Source organism: Alosa pseudoharengus, unplaced genomic scaffold, assembly GCF_046254945.1.
Source record: "Alosa pseudoharengus isolate Yale_2024_CS ecotype anadromous, Long Island Sound unplaced genomic scaffold, YU_APseudo_1.1 YU_APseudo_1.1_scf_9, whole genome shotgun sequence".
NCBI classification, from domain to species: Eukaryota; Metazoa; Chordata; class Actinopteri; order Clupeiformes; family Clupeidae; genus Alosa; species Alosa pseudoharengus.
Window position 1 is genome coordinate 30,793,814 of NW_027468881.1, and position 22,569 is coordinate 30,816,382.

A 22,569-nucleotide genomic window follows, 5' to 3' on the forward strand; every position below is an offset into this window, starting at 1 on the left:
AGGTAAGGTAAGGTAAGGTGCTCTGTGTGAATGAGTGTCATGGTGATGGTGCAAATGAGTAAGTCAAACAGTGCAACAGTGCAGGAATAAAGTCTATATATCTATATATATATAACTATATTAAGAAAGGTATAAGTGTGGCCACAGTTCGGCTGTGGCATGGATGGAGGGGTTATGCATATGTGCTAATATAGCATGCAAACAGTGAGGCAGAAGACAGTGGTACAAAGTGGCTAGTGGACAGACAGTTCAAAACATGGAGGTGGTGAAGAGGCAGACAGACTATGCGGAGAAGTCTATTTCTCCTCTTCCCTTAAGTGAAGCATTGAACAGTTCAATGGCCCTGGGGACGAATGACTTCCTCAGTCTGTCTGTTGTGCAAGGCAGTGAGCGAAGTCTCCAGCTGATCAGGCTCTTCTGCTTAACAATAGTGCTGTGGAGTGGATGACACTCATTGTCCAAGATGTTGATCAGTTTGTTCAGGGTCCTTTTGTCAGATATTGAAGTGATGCACTCCAGTTCAGCTCCCACTACAGAGCCAGCTTTCCTTACCAACCTGTCAAGTCGCCCCGCATCCTTCTTCCTTGTGCTTCCTCCCCAACATACCACTTCATAAAAGAGGACGTGTGGAGGACGCTGGCCACAACAGACTGGTAGAACATCCTGAGGAGCTTGCTGCACACATTGAAGGACCGCAACCTCCTCAGGAAGTACAGCCTGCTCTGCCCTTTCTTGTAGAGTGTGTCAGTGTTGGCTGACCAGTCCAGTTTATTGTCCAGGTGGAGACCCAGATACTTGTAGGTGCTTACCACCTCAACATTGACCCCATAAATGGAGACTGGTAGCAGAGTGGGCTTAGACCTGCGGAAATCCACCACCATCTCCTTGGTCTTTGAAGTGTTGAGTTGGAGATGATTGAGTTTGCACCATTGCACAAAGTCCTCCACCAGGCTCCTAGCCTGACGTTGTCATACTCAAATTCTAGTCAGAATATGAGTCTGATACTGCTCCATTGGGACGTATTTATTGGGCGTGTTTCAACTGATACAGGGGGGAATGCCTCTGCACTCAATTGGATAGACCTAACCAATCAGAGCAACAAAATAGCTTACCGTGAGGTGTAGGAAGAAAACACACGAACCATCCTTCTTCTCCTATATCCCCTCCATTTTTAAAAATAATTCTGTTGAACAGTGATATGCTACAAACATGTTTTAGGGCGAGCATACTTGCCCCACAATGGAGCAATGCCAGACCGAACTTCCCGTGGGGTGGGACTAAGTTCGGAATGACACCCAGGCTACCAGGCTCCTGTACTCCTCCTCCTGCCCGTTCCTGATACACCCCACAATTGCAGTATCGTCAGAAAACTTCTGCATGTGGCATGACTCGGTGTTGTAGCAGAAGTCAGATGTGTACAGGGTGAACAGGACTGGAGAGAGCACAGTTCCCTGTGGCGCTCCGGTGCTGCTGATCACAGTGTCAGAGACAGTTCTTCAGTCTGACGAACTGTGGTCGCTCGGTCAGGTAATCTGTAATCCAGGTTACCAGGTGAGCGTCCACACCCATCTGCAAGAGCTTGTCTCCCAGTCTGAGGGGTTGGATGGTGTTAAAAGCACTTGAGAAATCAAAGAACATGATTCTCACAGCACTTTTCCCATTGTCTAGGTGAGAATGTGTCCTGTGTAGAAGATAAGTGATGGCATCATCCACGCCCACTTTCTCGGGTCTAGTGCATGGCGTACCTGGGGTCTGAGCATACCTAAGACCAGTCGCTCCATTGTCTTCATCACATGTGATGTTAGAGCGACAGGTCTGTAGTCATTAAGCTCACTAGGGTGTGGCTTTTTAGGGACAGGGGTGAGACATGATGTCTTCCACAGTGTTGGAACTTGTCCAAGGCGTAGACTCAAATTGAAGATGTGCTTCAGTGGCTCCCCCAGTTCAGCAGCACAGGCCTTGAGTAGCCTTGGACACAGTCTGTCAGGCCCCGCTGCCTTATTTGTGTGAAGTTTCTTTAGTTTAGCTCAGTAGTTTAGTTAAGGTAAAACCTACCAAATCAATTAATAATAATTTAAGTATTATTCATACATTTATTAACTTTAATTTTATTAATATTAATTACATTTAATACAACAAGTTTACAATTCATGAGGTGACTGAATGTAGGCCTATTTGCACAAATTCACTTTATTTAATTGCGCTCAGAATTTAGAAGTATACTTTGGCCTACCACATTGATTTACAATGATAAATATAATGCATAACATATACAAATACAAACTTGTCCATCAGTACAGAAAGTGTCATTTTGTAGCCTACTAATATGCAGAAATCACAAAATAAAAGGTGCAGATTAAGTTGAATACAAAAAAGTTTCCTGCATTTGAAATTATATATGAATGACTATAAATGTGCTATACCTATAGACAACATTATGCAAAACATCCTTTCCTTCATGCTGATCCCTTAAATTGTCCATTCTTTTGTTTTCTAGTCTTTATTCATTTTATAAAACCATAATATACAATCATTTTGTAACTATGTTTTTAAATATGGTGCCATTTCGGAAAGAAAAAAAACATCTTCCACAAAGTGCACATCTAGTGGAGGTTTCAGTTTTAACCTTTTAATGTCATAATGAGCAGACCTCATGCGCATATTGAGTCGGGAAGGAATGGATAAAATCCACTGCCGCAACAGGAAAACATTTTCTGTACACAATTTCAAGCAAGATCACCTGCCATTATGATCATGGTGTTGTGCACAAACAACTGAACTGTATTCAGGCATGCCAGGCTGAGTTTGTATGTAGCCTATATGTGTCATTTATTGATGCAGCTAAGCTGCATGTAAGTATTTAGTACACTATCAGTGTTAGTGAATGTGAATGTTAATTCATGGGCATGTTCATTTAGGTTAATGTGTACAACTAGATATATTTAAGCTTTGGCTTGCTGTTTGTGTGTGTGTGTGTGTGTGTGTGTGTGTGTGTGTGTGTGTGTGTGTGTGTGTGTGTGTTAGTGTGTGTGTGTTTATATCTCTCCATGTTTATTCGTTTGTCTGTCCTTGTTTTTGCTCTTATTTTCAAAGTCATCACTGATACAATGTGTGTACTAAATGCATTTACAATGGTGATTATGCCCAACACCCAGCTCCATATCCCCTGCTCATTAAGCATGCATGCCTGCCACCATACTCTGTGCAATAGAGGAAGAACATTCACCATGATTGGGAAAATACCCAAAGGTTTGACCTGGCACCCCCTGCAACCTCCCCACATCATCAAGCATTAAAACATTGTGTGGATTGTACAGCCATAAACAGAGAAGAGCTGTGTAGCTATAGCCACACGTATGCTAAGGCACAGACATGGACATGGTTAAAGCAGAAGCATCAACACTCCGCGGGTCCTTCACCCCAATAATCTGGTCGTTGGTTCTTCTGGTCCCCTCCACCAGGGAGAGTATGTCAACTCTTTTGACATCATGTCCCTTTAAAATCAGAGCTTCCAGGTCTTCCTCCTGGAACTCCGCTGAAAGGGGAGGGTGACAGAAAATAAGCCACGATTAAGATAACAATACAAAACCTAATAGCCACAGGTATTATATATAAAATTAGACTAAAAGCAAAAGATAATTATGTAATGTCAGAATTCATTAATCAATAATAAATGTACAGGCATATTTCAAAATGAGGTTGCACATGTATATGTCCAGTATTATGATAAAATAGAAACAGTGAATTCCTTACCATCCACTAGGAGTTTGTTAGGCTGAAGAAGGGGATGGAGTCGGCCATAACTCAGGCTTTCACTCAGGTTCTTACGTGAAGACAGGACATTCATCAAAACCTGGATCAAATTGGAATTTAGATTTACATGGGGTATGGCTACTGTAAGGGGAATGGGTATTTTTGGATATTGTATAGCTCCCTCTAGTACTGTGCTGTTATAAATAGGAAACTGTACACAATGAAAATGCTTTTGTTGTGGAGGTGAAGGATAAACAACAGTCAAAAACTATCTCCAAGGAGTTATATCTACTGACAAGGTAATGTTTCACGATTCTCGGGAGTTTTATCGGGCCGCTGTTCTTGAAGTTGCATGGCTGGTTTTCTTGGTAGCGACTTGTACGTCTATGCTGTATAGCTATGCTAGGTGAACGATTTGCCTATTACAAGTTCGTTTACCATCATGTTGGCTTCGTAAAGGTTATATTAAGGTGGAAATCTTGCAAAGTGTACCTTTAATTTCCACAATCAAGTCAGCTGCATGTAACAACAAAAAGGTTCATATCTCTTTGCCCACAGGGCCACTGATAAATACATCTGTGTGTAAGTGTGTGTTTGTGTGCATATGAATGAATGGACACGTTTGTCTATGTGTGTATGAGTGTGTATGTGTGTATATATATATATGTGTGTGTGTGTGTGTGACCCCTCATACTTCACCTCTGTTATGCCACTAAGGGCCCGGTCCCCATTGGATGACCCTAGGGCCACATAGGTGCCACAGAGCCCCACAGAGGGCCGCACTGCAGTGGGCATCAAGAAGGACAGAGGCCTCTTCCCAGGCTGGATGGAATTATGCTGTACAGCAAAAACACAAGAGATGTGTGAGACTGAGGTATATCTTTAAAATATCAAAGGCCAAGTCAGGGATTTTGCAGGAAGTTGTGTTTGTTTGTGTTTATGTTTAAATTTCAATTTATTAGCTTTTGTGCAGAAAAAAAAAACGTACATAATATCTGAACCAAGGACCAAACGAAACACACCAGAGGTACTGTAGCTCAGCCCTACCTTCAGTATTGCCAGAAAAATTTCAGGCAGAGTTTAATTTTTGTTTGGGGGACGGGCTGCCCCCACTTTGTTTGTTTTCTGTTATCGGAGCCTGGGCTACCTAGAGATCGGGTTTTCTTTACAGTGTAAACACGGAATGGGTAGCTAGCGGTCTTGAGGATATAATTGCTGAATGTGACAAAAAATTTTTATGGCCTTGAAATCGTGTAACATCCGTGACTGCGCCTTTAAGACTAGTGTCAGCACATGTTTATGATTAGTGCCATCACCATACACTCGTTCATAAAATGTATGATTAATATTAGAATTATGCTAATTTGTAATGCTCTTGTGATTTTCCCTCTGGGCTGTTCAAAAGGTGAGATAAATATGAGCACAAAAAGCACTGTGTCACAACAACAGGAAATGTTAACCACTGAGGGGTTGGTACTGCCTGACTTACCGGATTGGGTGGGGAAGAGCTGCTGGTTTTGTTCGTCCACGAGAAGTCTAGTATCTGGCTGTTGAGGAGAATCCCTGAGGGGCTTACAATTCTACTGCCAAATGGCCGATTCAGAGAGCTGGAAAAAGATATATAAAAAAAAGATTTATATTTCATTCAAAAATTCTATATTAGTGTCAGGGTTGCCAAAGGTGTCATATAATCATATAATTATAGCATTCAAGCCCACACTTGACATTTACCATTTTTACTTTTATTAGTTTTTAAAGCTCACTAGCTGTGAGCTTCTCTGACAGGCTTGACTGATATCTAACAAAGTCTTTTAGCTTTATAAGGCATCTAATCTTACTTAATGGAAATGGCTGGCATTCCCCGTTAAAGTCTGCATTAAAAACCAAACCCATATTTTCAACTAAAATGTTTTTGGGAAATTTGTTTATTTGACATGTACACCTGAGTTCCAGTGAATTATGCTAAGCTACTGCTGTCAGACTGGGTTAATGCACGGACAGAGAAGTGAAGGATATGTATCCTCTTATCTAACTGGGGTAGACAGCAAATAAGCTAATGTTCTTTAAAGAAACACACCGATTTTTTGGGACTTTAGCTTATTCACCATATTCCCCAGAGTAAGCAAGTTGATACATCCCCTTCTCATCTGCGTGTATGGAGTGACTCAGTCTGACGCACCCACCGCTAGCCCAGCTTAGCACAGGTGCCCCAAATTGGCCGGCTACTACACATCCCAATATTGACAAAAGAACTCCAACAATTTCCTATTTACATGCTGTGATTTGTAAAGCTACAATGTGTACTATGCTTACATTCAGGCAAAGCACTCCTTGCTACATGGGCGGAGTGACTTGCAGACACCCCATGAAAAGCTCCGGTGTTACTTCTTCAAACCCCAAGGAGCAGTGCTTTGCCTGAATGAAAACATAGCTCCAAGTACAGTATGTATATGCTTATAAAATGGCTGTCTCATTTGATATTGTTATTTGTACATGTTGTAACCGGTTGTAACTATACAAAGTTATTTTGTCACTATTGGGAGGTGTAGGCTATTGGAGCTGGTGGCTTCAAGGCACCTGTGCTAAGCTAGGCTAGCGGATACATATACGGAGATGAGAAGGGTATGTATCGACTTAACTAACTCTGGGAAATATGGTTAAATAAGTCCCCAAAAGTCGGCGTGTTCCTTTAAGTTAAAGAACATAAGACAGACCAATGCCCTCCATTGTTTCATGTTGAGTGCAAGGTGATGTCTGAACTTCTACCATACCTCATAACAGACACGATGAAGTCATCGGGCCCCATGATCATGACCTGGCTGGCCACTGCCCCCTCCTCCAGGGCATAGGCAGGGGTGTAATGACCAGGAGGTGACGCCTGAGAGTCACTGATCATGCTGCGGTACACTGCCGCCTTTTCCTTGCTTCAGATGCAAAAACACAACAGTAAGTACAGTGTATATGTTCCAGTATAAAACAGAAAGTAGTATGGTATTGTGCAACATATTAGAATTAATGGTTGGGTTGTCAGGAAATTAAATTTGATGATTGTATTGTATTGTATTGTATTGTATTGTATTGTATTGTATTGTATGCATTGTATGCAGTAATTATAGGGCATGATGCTCCTGCACCACTATAGATCAGATTTGAAAACAATACCTTAGCATCTCAGTCACTACTTCAGAGACAGATGAATCAAAGTTGGGATCTCCTAACCCACTGGCCAGGGACAAGGCAATTTTCAGAGTCTAATAAAAAAGGGAAAGGACACTTAAATAACAGTAGCCTATAACACCTGAGGTAGTACACCGTAATAGCAACTTTAAAAATGCTGATGAGACCTTAGTCATATCTAAGGAATTGGCTGTGTCAAATAGATAAATAATCACCACCAGAGTCAATCATCTCCATCGCAATCATCATCAGTATTTGTAACTTACTAATAATCATTCCCTGGCAAGAGTGTGTAGTACCTCTGCAATCCAGTGGTAGGTGCTGTTCCTGGGTGATTGACTGGTGATGTTAAAGCCCTCCAGAATGTTCAAGGCTGTGATGAGAGCTGCACCCGTATTGGGGGCCGGTGCAGCCATCACCTGGTGTCCTGAAAGAGATGCACACCAAAGTGATCACTGAGACTGTGCTTACACTCACATACCAGCATCTACGGCATACAAGAAAAGTGATTACTAGCCTGTGTAATATCACGTAAATACCAAATGGCTAGAAAATACTCTTAAGTTGAGGATTTGCTCTTATGATATTAATGAAAACCAAACAAATATATATCGGTCTCAGGTAATCTCTGACCTCCACTCCCCCATGTCCATCTCTGAAAGAACGAAGAGAGGAAGCGGCAGTCTCCTTGCTCAAATAATAAATAATAATGAATGAATGAATGAGATGGCGTTTACAGATCACAACACGAATGCCTGTGGATATACCAAAATACTGGCTAACAAGTGGACTTCCAGTCCCTAGAATCTTGTCAGGAGGATTATTCCAGCATGAGCAGTACTGGAATAAAATAACCAAAATCCCGCCAAGAGTTTCCCACAAAGAAAAAGGTCAAAACTATGATCTGGTAAAGTATGTCACCTGACTTGAATCCGATACAAAAGGGAGAGCAAAACAACCCCTCTAGCAAAGAGCAACTGGACAAAACTCTAATATTGTAATATTTTAACTGTTAATTTTTAATGTTACATAAGAACAGATACCCTACTGTTTTAAATACTTTGTCATTTCAGTGATATTTTGTTCACTTCTGTTGTATACCGTGCAATGTTCAGGAGCAACGCATAAAAGTACAAAAGTGTTGCTTTGCTTTTTAAACAAATTTTAAATGGAGTTAATTGACCTTAATCACTTGAAGTTGGCTGAATTATCTATACTTGAGAGAAATGTTAACTAAGCTGTCTATTCATTGTGTGGTGCTCTAAAATGAACAGCCTCTTTTTCTTTATGGTTTTATTGAATTTACCTTGGTAAGTCATCTCCACAGGCTGCTGTAACACTGTGCTGTAGTTGCTGAAGTCCTCTTCTGTGATGACCCCCCCTCTAATTTGTACCTTTTAAAAGGAGAATACAGAATTAAAATAACAGATACAATACTTGTAACAAGTGAACCAATTTGAGCATATTAAGGAACTTACTTCAGCTACTATTTCCTGCGTTAAGTTGCCATTGTAAAACTCTGATATGCCATTGACTGCAATTCTGTCCAAGATTGCTGCCAAATCAAGACGTTTTATAAACAGACCAGACAGTGGGACTTGTCCATCTGGTAGAAAGAGATCCTGGAAAGCCTTGGAGATATTCTGGTCCTTCACTTTGGCCAATGCCTCAGCTGTAAAGACAAAGGGAATAAAACATATCACATCAAACAGATCATACAAAGCATATCTAGTCATCAGTAACTGTTTGTTTCCATACAAATGTAAGAACTCACCAAGGTCATGTGTAACATTAAAACCATCTCTGGCCACATCCGCTGCCATAGTTATTACATTTTTCCATGGCAATCTGGAAAATTAAAGTACATTACATTATGTAAATACTACTTTAGTACTTTGTACTAACTTACACATCACAATGGCTACAGTATGTAACAATTTACCAGACCTTTTAGTAATAGTTTATTACCACCAGTATTACATTGACTTAAATAAATGCAACAAACATCCATAGTAAACATAATATGAATTATTCATTTAAAATAAGGGAACCACTTCACAGGAAGTGGTTGAGCAACTAATGCCATTTAACTACTAGTTTTACAATAGTATCTCCATGTACAGTATGTGACAAATAAAACTCCTTGAATCCCTGAGTAAAACACATGTCTGTGTTACCTTCCATAGAGCTGGTGAGCCTCATACATCCCCTTCAACATCCCAGGCACTCCTACCAGAACGCCAGGCTGGAGAGAAGAAGCCATGACGCCACAGTGAAACTGATGCTGCGCAGGCCTGTGTCTACACATTCTCTCTAACATGCTTTTTTTTTTTAGTTTAACGGTGACGGACCAGAAATTAAGCGTAGACATTGTTAATGTTGTAAATGACTATCACAGCTGAAACTTTCTGGTTTTGACAGGAATATCTACATAGGTGTAAAAGGCCAATTTTGTTTCCATTCTGTTTTCAGTCATTTCTGAACGGGCCTCATAGCAGCTGACTGTAGATCAGATGTGGTGATATGTGTATAAGTTTATAAGTAAGTATATTTCTTTTGATCCCGTGAGGGAAATTTGGTCTCTGTTTTTTTCCCAATCCGTGAATTAGTGAAACACACTCAGCCCACAGTGAACACACAGTGAGGTGAAGCACACACTAATCCCGACGCAGTGAGCTGCCTGCTACAGCGGCGCTCGGGGTGGTGCCTTGCTCAAAGGCACTACAGCCGTGTCCTACTGGTCAGGGTTCGAACCGGCAACCCTCCAGTTACAAATCCGAAGCCCTAACTAGTAGGACACGGCTGCCCATGCCAGATCTGGATCCGGACACAGACCCAGAGCAGATTGGGACCAGATATGTTCCAGAATCAGCTGCTGTGTGGTGAATGTGCTTAGCCTGGAAACCAGACTCTCTGTAGGGAAAATAAATCGACCGGAAGTACGTAGGCAGGCCGAGGCCAGGCTAGAATGTGCTGTCCGAATGCATTCCCCTTACCTTCTCCTCCAGGTTCAACTGCAACATCTCCTCCTGAATGGCAGAGGGTGCGGTTTCACGGAAGTCAATGACACGGCTCTCATTTTTACGTATGTCATGGACTAAGATCACCCCTCCACTGTTAAGAGATGAAATTAATACAGTTAAAAAGAATAAATAGGATAAAATATAAGTTAATAAAAGTATCGACTGAAGATTTCATTACAGTCGAGTACATAAATTGAGTGTAATTTTAGATCACTGTCATCCAAAGCAAATGCATTTTATAGCCACTGTTGTGTTTGCCGGTACTGACACAGCACCTACTGAACGCCAGGGGGGAGAGAATCAGTGACGTACCCGCCAAGCCCAGAAGTGTGAGGGTGGACGATGCCCAGGCAGAGTGCAGCAGCGATGGCAGCATCCACACTGGAGCCCTGCTTGCTGAGGACGTCGAAGCCCAGAGAGGTGCAGTGTGCCACATCCGTCACCACCGCTCCCTGATGAAATATCTGCAGGAGAAACAAGAAAATGTGTTTTTTTGTTTAGTTTTGTTAGATTTTAGTGGTTTTCTGTATGTCATTCTTTTGGTTCTTTGTTTAATACTGCAGAAACTGCGGGGACAGGATGTTTATTGTAAGCAGACAGAATGTTGTCACCTTACAATAGCAAATAGTGTACCTAACTAATTGTTCCCCCACAAGACGTCTTAATTGAATAAGGCTATATCACTGCCTGTTTCCCCCCCTCCAATTTGACCCCAGACGTGAATGTATATTCTGGTATTATAATTATCCAGGAGTTTCCCAGATCTTGGCTTCAGTTCATTACCTTGGCTTCACCTTGCAACACTGTGCTGTGCGTACAACAGGGTTACCAGAACTCTGTTGTTACATCCAGAATAAAGAACTATTCTTTTGCAAGCCAGCCTCAAGTTTTACCTGCTCTTAACCAGGCGCGCCTGCAGGTGTATGTCCGTATGCACTGTGCGTACCATCAGGGTCAACAACGAGAGAAAATGTCCCTTGTGTGTGTGTAATGTGTATTCACACCAAATTGGCCCACCATACCTTCCCAACTATGCACAGTATCCCATTAGCTGCCATCAGGCTATTTACAATGTTCTATTACGTAACTTAGTGAACACTTATCAAAATTAACGCGCACACATTTTGTTTGAGCAGGAGACACAATACGCATGCAGGCACATAGGCTACTTGTTGTTTTCTTTTACTCGGCTATCTATCTATATATGGTTATCAGCACACAATGTTGAGCTAATTCACTAATTCAGTACTCATGATGGATATCACAAGTTTAAACAACAGAAAGTATGGAGGCAGCAAAGCTAGAGGAGTTATTCCATATGGGCAAGAACAAGGTAGGCAATTGGTGTGCTTGTCAGAACGTTAGACTGCATTACAGCTGTTTAAAGCCAGACGTCAAGAACAAAACAAGGTAACTTTAGCCTGTATAGGGCTGTATCAAGTTGTCCAAATGAATAGGTCATAGTAGACGTTGTTGTTGTATTATTGCATGTGGATGTTGTTATGCTATGTAGGCTAATTTTTTGCTGACCAATGCACGGGGCTAAAACCGGGAAACCGACAAATATTGTCCATCCAACGCGTATTTTTTTTTTTGGGGGGGCGATGGGTCGGGTGTGCGTACCATAGCATTAATTCCTGCAGGCGCCCCTGCTCTTAGCTACACTGGAAGCTACTCGGTCAACTGTGTCTCTATTTGGAATTAAGGAGACAATTTTAATAGCATTCTTCAGTTTGTTTTTGCTGTTGTCAGGGGGTGAAGAGGGAGAACAGAAATCACAGTGATAAGCAGTTCTGACTTGGCCTCTTCCTGTTAAATGCCATATCAACATAAATACTGATACAGTTTCAGGCAGAGAATGGTGCTTTTCTTCACAAGATGTAAACACATTTACAGATATGCAAGCAAGCACTAGTCACACTGAGAGCACACCTGAGGATCCCCGAAGTAGATCTGCATGATGAGAGCGACTGTGACCCCTGTGGCAAAGGTCAAGCAAGCAGTGATGATGACGGTAAGGCCATCCCGCTGGCAAGCACAGTCCTCGGCCATTGGGTCGCGGTGGGTCTCCCTCAGAGGTGACGGGTCCTGGCTGGCCAAATCAGATGCCGAGGAGGGGAGTCGCTGCAAACGAGCGGTCCTCAGGAAGAGGTCTGGATCTGGAGCAAGAGATGTTGTGTGTTTTTGGAGATCTTACTCTGGAGCATCATATGTTGGTTATGGATTTGGTAACCTTAATGTCACACTATCTAATTTAGTTATAAGTAGCCTAAATGTGTGCGATACAGTTACAATAACATGAAAACACAGGATTATAGGCCAGCTCCTTCCAATACATAATAGATCGGTTATTAGTGTGATGGGGACTGATGTGAAACTGTTCCAGTAGTAGTTATGAGGAAGTTATTTTAAGAAGGTTTGGAAAAGACAGACAGATAGAGCAAAATGGCTGTGGTTGTTTATAAACGCGCCTGACGTGCGTGAGGCGATGAGTGGGCTTGATTAGCCTACCTGTGTCCTGCTCGCTAAGGACGTTGTCGTCTTCTTTACGTGTTTTAATGGTATTTTCCGACGAGAGTACGTCGTCCTCTGGAAGCCGAGGAAAGCTAGTGATGCTCATGTAGTCCACCGGTGAGTACGCACTACCTAGTGTCGTCTCCTGACTTGCATTCTTGTCCACCATGGTGCCACTGGTGTACCCGGACAGGGCGTCTGCCGTAGGCGCGTACATGTTAAAAATCGTGCGCCTTTGTTTAAAATTAGTGAGTCAACGCACTAAAAACACGACTTCTGAATCTTTTCATCCACCTTGCATTTTCCCAAAAAGATGTTTTTGGGACAAGATGCGTGACTTTAAAGATTAATTCATTTCTTCCTTCAGTTCTTCCTCCTAATTCCGCAGTTAATCATCCGATCTGGAAAGCATGGACAAAGCCATAATTAGCCCATAATTAAGAACATGACACACTCACATATAGCTATAAACATATGACCACTTCGATGTGAAGCGAGTTATCAAATAGCCTATTGCTAAATCAAAACAAAGGTGAAATGGACTATTACCTCCCAAGACGGGTGAAACAACAAACTGTATGATAATATTGTATTAACATCACTAATTCACCCATTATAACGTTTGCCAACACAAGATGCTGCGCTATTTATAGTTTTCTATGCGACTTACACAGCTATAAGCTACACGTAGGCTAAGATGCGCACTGTTTCTCATCACTAATGACGCATCATTTCGCATTAGAAAGGCAAAAGGTGTTGTGACATATCTTACCATTGTGTGCAATGCTGAGAGGGAATGTTATCCAAGATTCACAACACCGCAAAACATGAGGGGTGAATCTGTATAGCCATAGTCAGGTTAAAAATGAAAATACCCGATGCTCAGTTGACATCATTACAGGAATGTCACTGACTTAAAGGCACAGATCTCGGATGTTGAAACACCTTTAGCTGCTACTCCAGAGGCATCTTCATCTGGCGAAGGCCAAAATATCGTGGCGCTCGGTAAGTAAAATGGTCATTGATGGTTAATGTGTCAACTTCCCACACCTCCTATACAGGAAGTAGAGCAGGTTGTCTACAGTGTTGCAGAACAAGTTCTACCAGCGCTTACTGGGGTTTGAATGCAGGCTATGGGATTACCTTTCTCCCGTTACCCCTTCGTGCGTGACCTGAGTAGCTGCAAACAGGGTCTATTTTACGAATGTGAAGTTTGGCCTATCTGTTTCAAAAGGTAGACTAAGTAAACAAAACATTTGTCAATGTGTAAATAATAGGTGGGTCCTTAGGGAGGCTGTTTTGGAAAATACACAAACCCTTATCTAATCACACCCCTTAGCCTACAACTATAGAACACCTGCTTACCAGGTAACAACTCCCCTCCATCCAAAACACATAGAACTATTGTAAAAACAAGATCTTATGCTTCAGAAAATGGAAAGAAGACAAGCTTCACGGTACACATATGTGATTACATACTTAAAAAATGACTATTAACAGTGATGGGACATCAGACTAACTATATGAAAGTGATCCTTTAAATAGTCCACAGCCAATCAAAGCCACCCTTTCAATGCTCCTCAAGCGATACTATTCATTGGCTGTAAAGTATATAGTGGTTTTGGCTGGTTAGGATTGATGATGCCAGAATAGTGTATCCATCAAAATATTTGACTCCAGTTCTTTCCCAGCTCAATTGATTTATTGCCAGACTGCATTTATTCACATTGGAGTGTTATACTGGTATAATAACAGCAATGAATAAAACACTCTTAGTACAATCAATACGAATCATAAAGGAAATACATTCATATTTCATATTATACACGGTGCACATTCTTAAACAAAGAAACATAAATCAGATGGAGTTGGCAAATATACACCATATATCTGTCAATTAAATTACTACATAAACTAAATGGTATTGCTCCTATTGAGCTTGGACGGAGAGCAATAAAACTACAGGAGGAACAAAGCAAGTGCATCAATTATGGTTTTAAGGTCACGGTTTTCGGTTCTGTACGGTTGTTGTTGTTATTTTTTTCTTTTAATCTTTAACACTACAGAAATATCATACTTGATATATATGCATATGATATATAGCTTAATTATCCACTATTTAGGCTACAGTATTAAAAAGGTTATTTCATTTAATCGTGCACAAACTGAAAGAATTTGACTTTACTTTAAGCACATCATTGAGCACTGCAGTCTAATATGTGGGAGCAAAAGGTGGTTGTATGTGTGTGTGTGTGTTACCATAGGCTACAGACTCGAAAACCGTGACCCTAAAACCGTGATACGAACCGAACCGTGGGTTTTCTGAACCGTGTCACCCCTAGTTTGTGGTGGCTGCCCCTTTGTTGAGTGTAACTGTTGCATTTGTGACCTTGTAAGTTTATTTCTCCTCATCGGTTTATTAATTGCAAATATAGACTTGGTTGCGAAAACATTGAGGCCCACTGGGAATCCTCCTGAAGCTCCCAATTAGCCACTGCAGGCCTGCACTAGCATAATGAATACTTGTCGCACAGTGCTTGCACACAGTCACAGTTCTATGTACCATTTTCTTTCCGCTGTCATCATATCTAAAATGAAATCCAAAATGACACCAGACTTATGCGACGCTGGCGCATCCTTCAACTCCGGGCTGCCTTCGTTATCTCTCCCACTTGCCGTTTCTACACGTGACCCGCAGCACTCCACACCTCCGCTTTCACGCGAAAGGGGAGAAAAAACTGTCTGAGGTCACATAGGGACATGAGGCTACATTGCGCATGCCATGAACCGTAACAAGCGAACCGAACGGTTCGGATTTTTTCCCTGAACAGTGTCACCCCTACCACAAACTGAGCCATGATAAAGGCAACAGACACATTACCATCTGTGAGTCTGAGGCATGCAACTAACCCATATTACATTACATTACATTACATTTGGCTGACGCATTTTTAACCAAAGCGACTAACAACATGGTAAACAGTTTAAGTTTTTTAAAAAGCAATTCTCTCAACAATTTTAAGACAATTTAAAAACGGTAGAGTACAGTAAGAATAAGTGCATCAGTGAGTGCTGTTTTTAAACAGTTGAGTGTCAGTTCAAGACGGGTGGTAAGTGCTAGGATCAGCAAGACTTGTTGTAAGTGGTGCTACACTGTAAAATCCAATAAGTAAACCTTACTTAAAAAAACCATGGAAACCGATTGCCTTGAAAAATCAGACTAAAGTGGACTGGGATTCTAAAACTGAGCTTACAAGCAATTCCTTAGTGTAGTGTATTAACACTACAGCAAATTCCTCTTTAACCTACCTAGGTATTGCAAGTGAAGTGTACTTTAGTTTTCATTCATAAAACTCATGTTCTGAAGTTGAGGTAACTAATCAACCAATTCCTCATATCTGGAATATGTAGTAACAGTTACTTGAACAGCAAGTTAATCTTACTTGGTGAAACCATGGAAACCGATTGCCTTCAATTTAGCAAGTAACTATTACTCATATACACAAGTTTGAATAAAAATAGGCTCTATTCTAAAATAATGACATTTACAACTGCATCAGGTACAAATACGGCTTTGAATTATTTATTATTCTTGTAAAAACAACAACATTGTGTTCAGTTTTAATAAAAAAACATCTTAAAATGTCTTAAATGGCACAATTTAGCTGTAGCAACAACCTACATCTTCCTTTTTTCTCCTTGAACATTTTATAAAAATCTTTTTTAAAGGCCTGAAACTAAAATATACACACTTTAAGTATCTCAGTAGCCTGTACCAAATAAAAATCAACACAGTAGTCTAACGTAAATTAACACAATAAATTACTGTCTTCTTAAAGGGATATTCCACCATTTGGAGAATTACACTCATTTTCCACCTCTCCTTGAGTTAAACAATTGATTTTTACCTTTCTCCAGTTCATCCAGCCGTTCTCTGAGACTGGCGATACCACTTTTAGCTCCAGCCTAGCATAGATCATTGAATCAAATTAGTCCATTAGCATCTCGCCTGCTAGCATCACGTTTAAAAGTGACTAAGATTCCCGGTAATTTTCCTATTTAAAACTTGTCTCCTTTCAAGTAAGAAAGTATAATAAGACCAATGGAAAATCAAATGTAGAGATTTTCTAGGCTGATTTGACATGGAACTATACTCTCATTCAGGCGTAATAATCCAGTCACTAACCGATTCGTCTGCTGCAGCTCAACTTTGTTGCTGGAAGTTAGCCTACAGGGACTATTTTCAGGTGCTGCATGATATTATTGTGCTGCTGTGCCCATGGTGTTCCTTGATTATTACGCTGGAATGAGAGTATAGTTCCATGTCAAATCAGCCTAGAAAATTGCCACGTTTAATTTTCCGTTGGTCTTATTACACTTTCTAACTTGAAAGGAGACAAGTTTTACATAGGAAAATTCCTGGAAATCTTAGTCACTTTTAAACGTGATAAGCTAATGGTCTAGTCAGATTCAATGATCTATGCTAGGATGGAGCTAAAACTGGTATCGGCAGACTCGTAGAACGGCTGGATGAACTGGAGAAAGGTAAAAATCAATTGGGAGGTGGAAAATGAGTGTAATTCCTCAAATGGTGGAATATCCCTTTAAACATCTCTTAAAACTTAATCGGGCCACCAGTTTATAGGGCCAAATTCTAAATGACTTACCACCACAGACTTAAAAGGGGAATTCCGGTATGATATTGACCTAAAGTGCGTTGAAACATGATGCAGAATGTGAACGTATGTCTCATAGCTCATCTCGGCTTGTCCCCTGCACTCCGAAATCTGGCACTAGTTAGCCGATGCTACCAACAGCTTTTTCAATGGGGTTGCCTCGGCATCTGCCTAGCCATGCAAATAAATCACTGTTTCACAGCATTTACGAGGCTCAAAATATCTCCACACTTCATTGGTAGACTTCCGAGGGCCCTGACATTTACAACGAGACATTGAGAACTTGGAAAAAGCACTGGTAGTTTATTTACAAGACGATTTATACAGACAGTACCTTAAGGAAGTTTACCGTTCGCAGCCATCTTGAATTTAGTCACGATAAGTCGAGCGACGAGTACGAATGAACAGGTATGATAAGGGATCAGATTCTTGGTAGCATCGGCTAGCAAGCGCCAGATTTCGGAGTGCAGGGGACAAGCCGAGATGAGCTATGAAACATACGTTCACACTCGGCATCATGTTTCAACACACTTTAGGTCAATATCACACCAGAATTCTCCTTTCAGTTTAGAACCATATAAGCTCAAAAAATAGAAAACATCTCAGCAGAAGATTTTTAAAGACTTTGCCATTTTGGTGGTAGCTTGTTCTGACCCAAACCAAGCATCACCTTTTGAATAAAAATTCAATGTATTTTTGATTGACTTGGGGTAATCAAGGTGTAAGGCATATGATAACCCAAACATGATGCAGAGTGCCTCAGGCAAACTTTTGAGACCATCCATTACCAGCCTCCCCTCAATGATGATGGCTGTAGACACTTGCTCCAGGTGGATAAGAGTTGGATCAACCGGTGTGTCATCATCAATGACCGTCAGCAGCCCAAAGGAGACTTGTGCCCACACGTCCTCACCATCAGTAACCTGTAAAACAAATAGAAATACAAAGACAACAGTTAAATATATGACTGATTAGTTATTAGCGTCCAAACTGTACCTTGCTGAAATATAAAATAAATTAACGGTAATGCTGCTGCAAGTAATCCAAGCTTTGTGTTGATCTCTTGAGGATGTCATCAGCATGAAATGATACAAAAGATTTAGAAACAAGCAATTTTCAGCATTGTATTACATCCATGGAAACTTACCGTAAATGGTGTAAAACAGTGATTTATTTGCATGGCTAGGCCGATGCCCGAGGCACCCCCATCGCAAACCTGTTGGTAGCATCGGCTAATAGCGCCAGATTTTGGAGTACAGGGGACAAGCCGAGATGAGCTATGAGACAAAAGTTCAAGGTATCATGTTTCAACACACTTTAGGTCAATATCATACCAAACTTCTCCTTTAAATGTTGAATACACACTAGTATGAAAATCACAGCCTTCAAATGGGCATGGAATGTTAATTTCAAATGACTACGCACATGTGTGAAAAAATCTGCTTCAGTGCAGGGCTCCCCATATGACTGAAAAGTGCATAAACAATCCATATGAAGTCAAGGTATTGGTTGTTGCCGAATAAATCCGCCATGTCTTAGACTATAACGTTAATGCTTAAATAACTGACCTCTTTTGTCTGCCGAAAAAATGCAATGCGTACATTTCCACTGCATGCTTACACTACCATCTTCTAAATTTGCAGCTAACCTTAACTTTGATTCTGTATTCACTACCTCCTGCTTTAAAATTCTAAATTAGCTGCCAACGTTGAATTGGACAGTAATTTACTAGTAGTTAAAGTTACACATTAATTTATCCAACTGTTAATGCAAAACATCTGTGGTGTGGTGGGGGGAAGGGGGGCCATCGATCTAACGTTAGCTCCTTCAAACCAAAAACATGCCTGGGCAAAATAAAAACAGTTCACCAACATGTATATCCTTACAGCTTACCACAAAGTCTTCCGAAAGGAAAAGGTCTGATGTTTTATCTTCTGAATGCTTTCAACAACGATTCTTCGGAAGAGCAAACTGAGAGGGCGAAAATTCAAATCACACCCCTCCAGCACAGTAACGTCTTCCTTGCATGCTCCCACTTCTTCTTCTTCTTCTTCTTCTTCCCTGCAGAAATACGCGCAAGGGCGCCTCCTAATGGTAGAAATTTGTCACTGTTGAGGTTACTTGTCTCAGACAAGTTGACCTCAGTCTTATTATGAAGTAACATGCTTTTTTCAACATGGAAGTAACTGTTACTTTACTCAAATCATTAAGATGCACACATTTGTTGCTGAAAGTAAAGTAAACAAGGTTAATGCAAGTTTACACAAGTGTTAGATTTTACAGTGTATGAGAGGAGATGTTCTCTAAAGAGCTGGGCTTCAGGAGTTTTTTTGAAAATGGAGAGGGATGTCCCTGCCCTTGTAGGAACTGGCAGTGTGTTCCACCATATGCCTGTTCAGAGGCGTGAGAAGAATATGTGAAGCTCGGGAATGCCTGGCACCTCAGTCTTTGCTGATCCATACCACCGGGGAACTTAGATCTATACTCTCTCTGGAAACTCATTCTCCCATGCCATCCAGGCCACTCTTATGCCCTCTGAGATATCTGGATCATCCCATCCCCTGGCTGGCTTCATATGTTGGAGCAGGATTTTAGCATGGGTGGTGAATGGGACAATAAACCCAAGAGGGTCATACTGATGAGCAAGTGCACGGTATATAGGACCCGCATGTTGGGAACTTTGTACTTCACTGGACAATGTTTAAAGCTTAAAGTGTCCTCCACACAATGCCAGGAAAATCCAAGAGTCCCCTCACATGGGTCAGAACAGTCATGAATCAGCCATAAGGTGCAGAACAGTCATGTCACAAATCAGCCATAAGGTGCGGATCAAGCTTCTGGTGGTTAAGTTGGTTGATCTGTTACAGAGGTATGGTTACTAGCCTATTGACAGACCTAGTAGCCTCCCTCGATAAAGGAAGAACGCCGTTTGTTGACTATTGGTTTGGCTTCAGGAATGGAAGGTAAGCTTTACAGACAGTTGTCCACATAAAAGGCATGGATGTCACTGTACCCAGCAGAAAGACTCTGGGCATGTCTTTGAAGAGCAGAATTTTAACATTTCTTATTTTTTCACAGAAACCGTAACAGGCCGATCAGTGGGTAACAAGTGGAGTTTGGTGGGACATTCCTTTTATGTCCCCATTGATGGAAAAATGCTCTCTGAATCAGATGAGAACACCCTGAAAAGAAAGGCCTATAGTTGGACCAGGTAATAATAATAATAATAATAATAATAAGCTTTATTTGTATAGCACCTTTCATACACAGAATGCAGCTCAAAGTGCTTTACATTTGAAGCATGTAACACAATAATAGTCAGTTAGTCATTATCAATCACCATCTGGAAAGGAGGCCAGGACACCTGTTTTTGAACTGGCCATTTTACTCTGAATCGGATGAGAACACCCTGAAAAGAAAGGCCTAAAGTTGGACCAGGTAGCAGGTAAGCAATCAGGTTTTCACCCTGATACTGGTAAGAACAATTAAACACTATGGTGCCTCCCTAGCCTGGGTGAATCCAGACAAACCTGCTAGCAAATTTGCTCCGGAGGTCCATCTGGAAAGGAGGCCATTGACGCCTGTTTTTGAACTGCCCATTTTACTGCGTAGCCACAGGTGTAACCAAGTCAAGTCAAGTCATTTATATAGCGCATTTCATACAAAGAGGTCAATGTGCTTTACATAAACAAAAGCTAACAGTAATAGCAAATAAAAGCATAGAAGGACAATAGACAAAGAATAGTTTAAAAAGTGAAGATCATAATAAAAAAGAAAACATAAAACAAACAAGGTAAAATAATGTAAAAATGAAGAATAATTAAAAAGACAAAATAAAAGATAAGGTAGAATAATTTGGAACTCAGTGCAGTTAGCAGAAGGCATATGAAAACAGTTTGGTCTTAAATCTAGATTTAAAACTGGCTAGAGTTGGGGCCTATTTGATGTTATCCGAAAGTTGGTTCCAGAGCTGAGCCGCATAGCAGCTAAAAGCTGCTTCACCCTGTTTTTAGTTCTATAACAGCAGGTTTTACTAACAGGTTTTTCTCCTGAGACCTGAGAGGTTGAGAAGGTGTGTACTGCTGAAGCATGTCTGATAGGTCCTGCTCCATTTACTGATTTATAAATAAGCAGTAGTGCTTTAAAGTAAATTTTGTGACTTACTGGAAGCCAGTGCAGGGACTTAAGAATTGGAGTAATGTGGTCAGTTCTTTTAGTTTTTGTGAGAACCCTAGCTGCTGGTAGAACACCTGAAGCTGTTTGGTAGTCTTTTTAGGAGGGCCTGTGAAAAGCCCATTGCAGTAATCAACCTTGCTGGGGATAAAGGCATGAATGAGTTTTTCTAAATCATGTTTTGACATCAGCCCTATAAGGTTGGCAATATTTTTAAAGTGGTAAAAAGCTGAATTAATTATTGCTTTCTTGTGGCTGTTGAAAGTTAGATCACTGTCAATTAATACACCAAGATTTTTAACAGTATCCTTTGATTTGAATCCTTTTGTGTCAAGGAGAGTGGCAACCCTAAATCTTTCCTCCTTTTTAGCAAATATAATTACTTCCGTTTTTTCTTTGTTCAGCTGAAGAAAAATTTCCAGTTGTTGATTTGGTAAATACACTGAGATTCAAGAAGACCATAGTGATTTGGTGGCAGAGCCACCCAAGTAAATGTGGGTGTCATCTGCATAGCTTTAATATACAAATACAATTATTTGATTAACCAGAAATGAAATTACACCTAAATGTGTGCAATAAAGTCTTACCAAATTGTTTCAGAAGTGCAGCAAACATATTTTTTGTTGACCAAAGTTTAAATTTGCTAACAGGTTCATCTTGGTTCACCCAGGCTAGTGTTGCCCATTATGCTCTCCACCGAGAGCCATCCAGCACAAACTGAGGCCATGCCGACGCATAGTTGGGTATTTTGGGTACTTCGGGCGGAGTGACTTGCATGCAGTACCTGAAAAGCTCTGGTTTTACTGATGCAAATCCCAAGTAGCAGAGCTTTGCCTGGATGAGAATTTAGTTCCAAGTATGCATATGCTTAGAAAATTGGTATTTGTAGTAGGGTTGCCAACTTCCTCAACCCCAAATGAGGGACACTTCACTTCAAATGCGTACTGTCACTTTTTACTTTTGTACTGTCACTTTTTGCCAGCTCCATTCAAATATATCCTAAGGCCATTCCACAAACTCTAACATTGTTTGTGCCACATTTAGGCCTATAGCATAATGATAAGTATATTAAGTTGGTGTAAACAACCTTCATTCCTGTGGAAATAGAAGCATGTAATGATGCTAGCTAGATATTTTCTGTTTGCAATTAAAAGTGAATTATGAACCTGGTAGCCACCTAGCTATCTGAGTGGAAAGTGTTTCAATTGGCATAGCCTATCATGTGCTTCATGTAAATGCTTAGTTTAAGGGAA

General features: G+C 40.9%; 1 protein-coding gene across 1 annotated transcript; it reads right to left on the bottom strand.

The window, feature by feature from the left end:
- Window positions 1-2,142: 2,142 nt before the first annotated feature.
- ggt7 (gamma-glutamyltransferase 7) lies at window positions 2,143-13,539 on the bottom strand. The gene is made up of 16 exons (XM_076276408.1): window positions 13,240-13,539; window positions 12,465-12,868; window positions 11,886-12,112; window positions 10,266-10,417; window positions 9,927-10,044; window positions 9,108-9,175; window positions 8,705-8,778; window positions 8,409-8,602; window positions 8,237-8,324; window positions 7,230-7,357; window positions 6,916-7,004; window positions 6,525-6,677; window positions 5,243-5,360; window positions 4,453-4,590; window positions 3,754-3,853; window positions 2,143-3,535 (listed from the first exon to the last, which is right to left on the bottom strand). The coding sequence occupies exons 2-16, from the start codon at window positions 12,682-12,684 to the stop codon at window positions 3,360-3,362; spliced, it is 2,043 nt and encodes a 680-aa protein (XP_076132523.1). The 5' UTR covers window positions 12,685-12,868; window positions 13,240-13,539; the 3' UTR covers window positions 2,143-3,359.
- Window positions 13,540-22,569: the final 9,030 nt, after the last annotated feature.